Genomic DNA, 7113 nt, shown 5'->3' with positions numbered 1-7113 from the left:
CTTTCCCCAATTCCCCAGCACTGTTCCCATCCCCCCAATTCCCCAATAAAAATCTTTAAAAACAAAAACAAAAACAAAAAAAACTTTGTATAGATGGTTACTAGACTTATTGTGGAGATCACTTTGTAAGGTATATAAATATTGAATCACTATGTTGTACACCTGAAACTAATATTACATCAACTGTACTTTGATCAAAAATAAATTTTGTGCATTTTATGTCAATTGTACCTAGATTAAAAAGTTTAAAAAAGACTTCATGTAAAATTTTAAGACCATTTTCTAGCTCCAAAAGATGCTCAGTCACATTCACCCTTCCATTTGAGTAACTAGTGTCACTCAACAACTAACACTGAAGACAGGAGGCAGATCACCTCCGACGACGCGTTTCAGGTTCTCCCTCTCCCTCTCCGCTTCCCACCACAGCCTTGCTGGGTTTCCTCTCTGAATTGACACTTGGAGTGAACTTACCAATCATGTCTGTGTCAACAGCTCGATCATAATAGTAAGAGAAAGCGTAGAAGGAGCTTCTGTGGATCTCCTCTGGCTGGTGCAGTTTTCCTCGGACCACCCTCAGCACTTCAGCATAGCAGGGCTCAAAGCCCGCCTCCCCTGCCAGAGCAAAGGTGCACGGGGGCAAGGTGAGGAAAATGATAGGGGAAGGGGCCACTCTGCGGCAAGTAGCTGGGGCCAAAGAGGGAACAGCAGGACAGTCAAGGAACGCAGAGGCTGAGGCCCAGGACAACGGGCTTACTACAGTGAGCGAACTTCCAGAGCCTCACAGCTCTGGAGCCAAGAGACCTGCTGCTCTGGCGGCTCCCCTCCCTAACCTGTGTTCCAAGAAAACCAGCCACAGCCGATCTTGAGCTGCTGGCTAGCATCCTGTTTCATGGTCCTTAGAAGTAGCCAAAAGGCTTGCCTAATTCCTTTACTGGAAAAATCAAGAGCTTTTCCTTGATTTTAAGGTCTGTGCCTTTTATAATACTTAAAATGAATTGCTGTTCCTATCATCTAAATTTTAAGTTTTATTGTAAATAGCTAAACATTAACTGAACCTGAAATGGTTTCACCCTGCCAAGCCCCTTAATGCATCAGACCCAGGTAAGAAGGGATCCACAACACTGGGCCAGGAAAAGAGCAGGGTACAGTGGCAGCTGCCTCGTCCACTGTCGCTTCACATTCATCCTTGGAGGCATACCAAGATCTATTTGGAATGAGTCCTTGCAACATGACAAGCTTCTCCTGTGCTCTGGAAAGTTTTCCATGGGACTTGCCCAGACTTCTACTGTAAAAAGATTGTTAATCAGTGAAAGGACACCACTTGCCTTCTTGGTTGCCACCATACTGGTATTTCACACCCCCAAAAATCCACTCTGCTTCTAACCACCTTGGTAGACAGGCACTGCGAAAAGTGTATCCATCAATCCCTGAAAAAAACCAGACCAAAAAGTAAGAGGCAAGGATGTGAGGGAGAGGGAGGAAGGCAAGCAAGAAGCCAGTAAGGTTGAAAGGAATCACCAAGGTGGTTGGGCCTTAAAATGATGAAATTAGTTCCACGACTATATCCTATGACAGCAATTTTTAACAGGGTTCTTAGATGGACTTTGTGGTGTTGGCAAACCCTCTGAAACTATAGGAAAATTTGTGTTCATATATATATTTGGCGGAGGGGTCCAAGGCTTTCATCACATCTCAGAGAAATCCAATTTTCTACAATGGAATAAGTTCTCTCCTTTCTAAAATAGGGGAAAAAAATACTGTTCTATTTTTCTCATTGGTTTTTGTGAGGCTTAAGTGAAATACACTTGAAGATGTTTTTATAAACTCTGACATGGTATACAATCATCCCAATAATAATAGCTTACTGTGAGCCAGGCACCATACAAAGTGCATTAAATGCAAAATCTTCCTTAAGATGAAAAAAGGGGCATGGAAGTTTAGCTAACTTGCCCCAAATCACAAAACTGAAACTGAACCCAGTTCTGCCTGACCTCAAAAGCTGAGCTCTTAACCTTGTACCACCTGTGAAGAGATAAATGGAGTTGCTCAGCTATACCACCTTGCAAGTGGACCTTGCTGCTTCCTGTATCTCCCATGTAAAGCTAAGGGCTTGAGCAAGGTCCTGCCAAATTCAACTTCATTCTGAGCCTTGAATTTCTGCAGATACTTCAGCCTCCTGGCCACATGCTGTTCTCCCTATACAAACAGACCTCGTTCTAGAAATGGCTAATAATGTACACCAAGACATCTGAACTCATAAAGGAGAAAAGGAATTTGCTGCTATTATGTCCATTATATAACATATGCTTTCTAATTTGGCGTAACCCTTTCCTCCATAGAATCACTGCCAAGGAAAGGAGAAGGCAAAGCTGAGTACTGGTGTCACTCTCACAATACCGCAACCAGCACAGGTACCCCGACGAACCTTCCGTTTCCAGGGCTCCCAGGGTTGCTAGTCTTGCAGCTTTCAATCCAAATCCCAGGTAACTGCAAAATACAGGATTAACTAATTTCATGCTGGTCCTGAAGTTCTCCAGCCTCAAGTTACCTCTTTCAAAAGTATTATAACATGGTTTCTGTCTCCCTATGAGGGAGGAAAACCTTATTCTCTGTGACCTGTTAATCTAGTGTGGACAAGTGGTAACTTCTGCATTTTAGATCAAGGCCATGCAGGAAGAACTTTGCACAGCTGGAATTTAAAGGCCAGAGATAGTGACACTTCCTAGGGTCCGAAAAGCTCTCATTATCTTAGTTCCCAGCCCCGCTGTGATCCAATTCTAGGCTGGATTTTCAACATCTGAAGGCAAGCTCAATGGAGTTGGCACAGAGCTTTGGCTGAACCTTTTCTGAGTGACTATTTCTAGAGAAAACTTTGACTCTTTAAGTTATATACTTTTGAGGCCCACAACGAAGAAATCCTTGGGTCCCTTGGCCTTTGGTAAGTGGCTTGGGTTTCAGTTAATAGGCCTTTGGGAATTGACAGACTATGTAAAGCTGGTCATATGCAATAATAGATGTGAAAATGCTTTGAAAAGTTAGGAGAATCATACCACGTGAAATATTATTATTCCTCCCTGTCCCCCTCCTCACCTATGTGTATAGAGCTTATAAGTGCTGTTAAACATCTCAAAGGAAGTGAGGTAGCCCCTAGGGGTTTGTTCCAGGGTTTTCTGAAAATCAGAAAAAGCAAAAAGACCGTTCAGGATCTTAGAATATCTAAAGATGTTATCACTACCATCCCTGTCCCCCCACCAAAAAAAGTTAAGAGATGAAGGAGACAAATTAAGCTGCTAAGCTCACAAGGCTTGAGGAATCAAAGGGACCCTGAACAGTGGCAAAGGGAAGTTCACTCAGTCTCTACTCAGCCTATTTGTGGTGGAGCTGCTGTCTGAAAATAGGGTACCACTTTCTTAACACCATGATATGCCTGCCTAGTGAGTGCTAACCAAACCTTCATGTTAATGACTCACCTGAAACTGGGGCAGGAATGTGATTTGGGTGGAGGCCCCCCCCAGATCCAGGGTCCCCACAGTCTCCTGGCTGTGGCTATGCAGCTGACCTGTGAATGAGAGCCAGTTCTGAACATCTGCTTTCTGGACAACCCAACACTCCTCTGTCTGCAATTTCTCTCTTGATCTGGAGGAATTCCATACATACTCCAGGGCTCCCTGCCCCCAGAGGCTGCAGGCCAAAGCTAACCTAGAAGGACTCCTGCTGCAGCTGAGGCCTTGAAGGCAGACTATAAACACTAACTTCCTGTCTTTCCTTTTATTTTTTTTAACGAAAGGAAAGAACAATACAGGAAAATACAGGGACAAAAGTTATTTTTGCGCTCTGATCTTGTGTGAAACCCGATCAAGGTCTTAGGATAGACTTGAGAATGTATTACCTGTCAGAAAATTCACAGTAATCCAAGCTAAAATGCCTAAAAAAAAGAAAAGAAAGGAAAAAGACAAGGATTACATCCCAGAGCACCTTCCCCCCTGTTCTCTGGCCCCATTTTTGTTCATTTTCTCTCTGAATTTCATATCTAAATCCCACATTTCCCTTTTCCCCATCTTTCCATTTCCTGCTATTCCATTCCTCTTTGCTTATTTCTTTCTCCTTACTTAGTTCCTTTTTCTTCAGCACCCAATCCCTGTTCCCATTTCCTTTAATCAGATATTTTATTAATCCTGGCCCTCTCCCCCAGAACATATATCAACACCTCTCCACCTTCATATGATCCGTCCATGATGCTAACACTGTCGTTTGGTACCAGGAAAGGTGACTTCTTGAAGATCTCTTTTACCTAGAGAAAAAGGAAAAAATCTGGATTCCCTAAAGCAATAAAATATTTTCATATTTTGGCTGTATCCCATAAGGCTTAGAAAACTACTCTTTTCATTTTCCCTAAATAAAATTTTAGCAAAATTCATTCCTTTTCCCTAAGAAACTAGAGAAAGAACCAGGCAAGTCATTATTGGTTTCTTATAAAAACAAAAAACAAAGATTCCCCCTGACTAAAATAAGCCGCAATTAAGAGCCATCTACATTTATAGGTGAATTGGACCTAGGAAAGGGCACACATTTGATCCCGTCAGCTCCAATCAGGATCCTGTAATTTTTTAAGAAAACACCTGATTAATTCTACCTGCACATGTACTGGAAACTAGGAGCCCCTTTCCCACTCCATTTCTTAGATGAGCAGATAAACTCAGATAGTGGAGAAGAGTTGGGCCTAGGTGGCTCCTGAGACTACAGGAAAGTTTCTGCTGCTCTCCTATCAAATTCTACAGTCTGTCCTTCCTGGAAAAGGAGTTCATGTCCACAGGCTGAGGTACTCTGCTGCCAGCCCCTGTCAGATCCTGGCACATGGCTGGGGCCTCAAAAGAGTCTAGAGAGACAGTAGAATTAGATTTATTTATCCTGTCTTAGAAGATGAAAATGAAGATCTCGCACAAATGCTCTTGATTCTCCATAAATAAAGGTCAATGAAATGGGTGTTACATCTTATTTTACTATGATTATCATGGGGTGAGGGGTGGGGATGGGAAGTGTTTCCAAATAGGAATAGGAAAAAGTCAGGCTGCTGGCTATTCTCATAGCTGATGGGACAAAACATTCCATGCAGTGACCTCTGGACCCTGTTTCAACCAGGAAAAGTCAGTTAAGTGATCTACAAACAAGCTTTTAAGATAGATAAGCAAACAGGAATAAACATACAAAGAGAGTTTCTGTTCTTGTCCTCTCTACCCCTCCCCTCTACCCACAATTTATTCTCAGCAGAGCAGCCAGAGTGGTGCTTTAAAAACAGACATCAGATCGTGTCTCTCTTTAGCTCAAAATCCTCCAGTGGCTTCCTTCTTAGAGAAACAGCCAAAGTCCTTACACTGGCCTTTGAGGCCTCACATGATAAACTGTATTATTCCATTAATATGATACATAAGAACAAGCAAAACTAATCTATAAAGACATAAAGCAGATCAGTGGTTGCCCGGTTTCAAGGGAGAGGGAAACTGCAAAGGGGCACAAGGAAATATCTGTATTTGTCAACACTTATTCAACTGTACACTTAAAATTGATACATTTCATTGTACATAAATTATTCCTCATTAAAGTTGATTAAAAATAATTTCTATGATTCTGCTGTAACAAGTTAAGAGAATTAAGAATGTCATGGACAGGAAGTACTTTAAACTTTTTAAGAAAAACCCTATAAATTCAAGACACATTTAAAAATGTAAATAACCAGGGCCAGCCGAGTGGCTGAATTGGTTAAGAGTGCGAGCTCTGAGCAACAGGGTCGCCGGTTTGATTCCCACATGGGCCAGTGAGCTGGCCCGAGCTGAGCTACCGCTGAGCTGCCAGCAGGTGGCAGGATGACTCAGCTGGTGAGAGCACATGCTCCAAACAACAAGGTTGCCGGTTTGACTCCCACATGGGATGGTGGGGTAGGCCCACCCGCAACTAAGACTGAACACGGCACCTTGAGCTGAGTGGCCATGAGCTGCTGACGGGCAGATGGATGGTGACCGGACTTGGCACTGAGTTAGCTGTGCCCACCACAACTAAGACTGAAGAACAACAACTTGACTGTTCCCCTTCCCCAATTCCCCAATAAAATCTTAAAAAAAACAAAAGTAAATAACTAACTTTAAAAGAGCCCAGAGTCACAACACTGCTTTAGTGATAGTGGACTACTTAAGTTAACAGTGACACTCTAAAGGGCTTTAAACCCATAAAAAAATATTTACATAGGGAAAAAGAATTATCCAAGATTCAAATGATTTCAAAAAATTACCTCAAAGAGCAGAGCCTGGGCTTTCTGATCTGGCAGTAAGCGCAGTCCTGCCGTTGCCTTCAAGACCACTGGGGTCCTTTTCCAGTGACTTCGGGGGATTGAGTCTTTGGCCACCTCTAAGAGTCCTTGAACAGTCTCAGCACCCTTCAAAAAGAGATGAGCCACTCATCCAGTGAATGGTCCGTATGGTGGCACTTGTTTTTCCCTCATCATGCCCCAGGGAGTAACAGGAGTGAGGTAAGTGGCAGAGGGCTACTTCTGCTCTACAGGAGCAGAAACCTAGAGATGGGGGCTTCTTTGAAGGAGAATCCATTTCATTTTTGTTACGTCATAATAAAAATTATGCTTTTATAGTGAGGTCATTTTAATTGATTGTTATTTTGTGGCTCATATAAATTAGCTTCAGGCCAGAAAGCTGAGTATTATAAAGGGAACTCAGGATTTGGAGTTAGGAGACTTGCTTGCCAGTCCTGTGGCCTAACATAGGGGCGTTCTAGGCTTGGCTTCCTCAGCTGTGAGATGGGAGATACGCCTCACACCACCACAAAACTGTTGTGTGCATTAGATGAGGCAGATTATGTGTAGTTGCCACACAAATGTAGCTGTTATTATGCTACCCTTTCTATGATTTCCATAAGGACAGAATATGTCAGGTTCATTTTTGCATCACTGGCACCTACATGTATGGTTGCATAGGTGCTCAATTTATGATAAATTAAAAATCACTATTTTTGGGCCGGCCGAGTGGTGCGTTGGTTAAGAGCTGGCTTGGGACGCCAGAGGGCCCCAGTTTGGATCCCACATATGAGGGCCAGTGACACTGCCCTCTA

The 7113-nt window shown here is 42.9% G+C and overlaps 1 protein-coding gene across 15 annotated transcripts in view; it reads right to left on the bottom strand.

Moving 5' to 3' along the window:
- Nucleotides 1-7113, bottom strand: part of ENTPD5 (ectonucleoside triphosphate diphosphohydrolase 5 (inactive)) — a 36385-nt gene that overhangs the window by 9107 nt on the left and 20165 nt on the right. For all 15 annotated transcript variants that reach the window (XM_019640329.1, XM_019640324.1, XM_019640328.1 and 12 more), the window contains 8 exons: nucleotides 6284-6427; nucleotides 4216-4291; nucleotides 3890-3925; nucleotides 3471-3559; nucleotides 3091-3170; nucleotides 2426-2487; nucleotides 1326-1427; nucleotides 472-612 (listed from right to left, as the gene is read on the bottom strand). In XM_019640329.1, coding sequence (XP_019495874.1) covers nucleotides 472-612; nucleotides 1326-1427; nucleotides 2426-2487; nucleotides 3091-3170; nucleotides 3471-3559; nucleotides 3890-3925; nucleotides 4216-4291; nucleotides 6284-6427 — 730 coding nt within the window. The remainder of the gene's footprint in view (nucleotides 1-471; nucleotides 613-1325; nucleotides 1428-2425; nucleotides 2488-3090; nucleotides 3171-3470; nucleotides 3560-3889; nucleotides 3926-4215; nucleotides 4292-6283; nucleotides 6428-7113) is intronic.

Source organism: Hipposideros armiger, unplaced genomic scaffold, assembly GCF_001890085.2.
Source record: "Hipposideros armiger isolate ML-2016 unplaced genomic scaffold, ASM189008v1 scaffold_49, whole genome shotgun sequence".
Taxonomy (NCBI): domain Eukaryota; kingdom Metazoa; phylum Chordata; class Mammalia; order Chiroptera; family Hipposideridae; genus Hipposideros; species Hipposideros armiger.
Note: the sequence above shows the minus strand (reverse complement) of the source record. Positions and strands in the feature narration are given on the sequence as shown.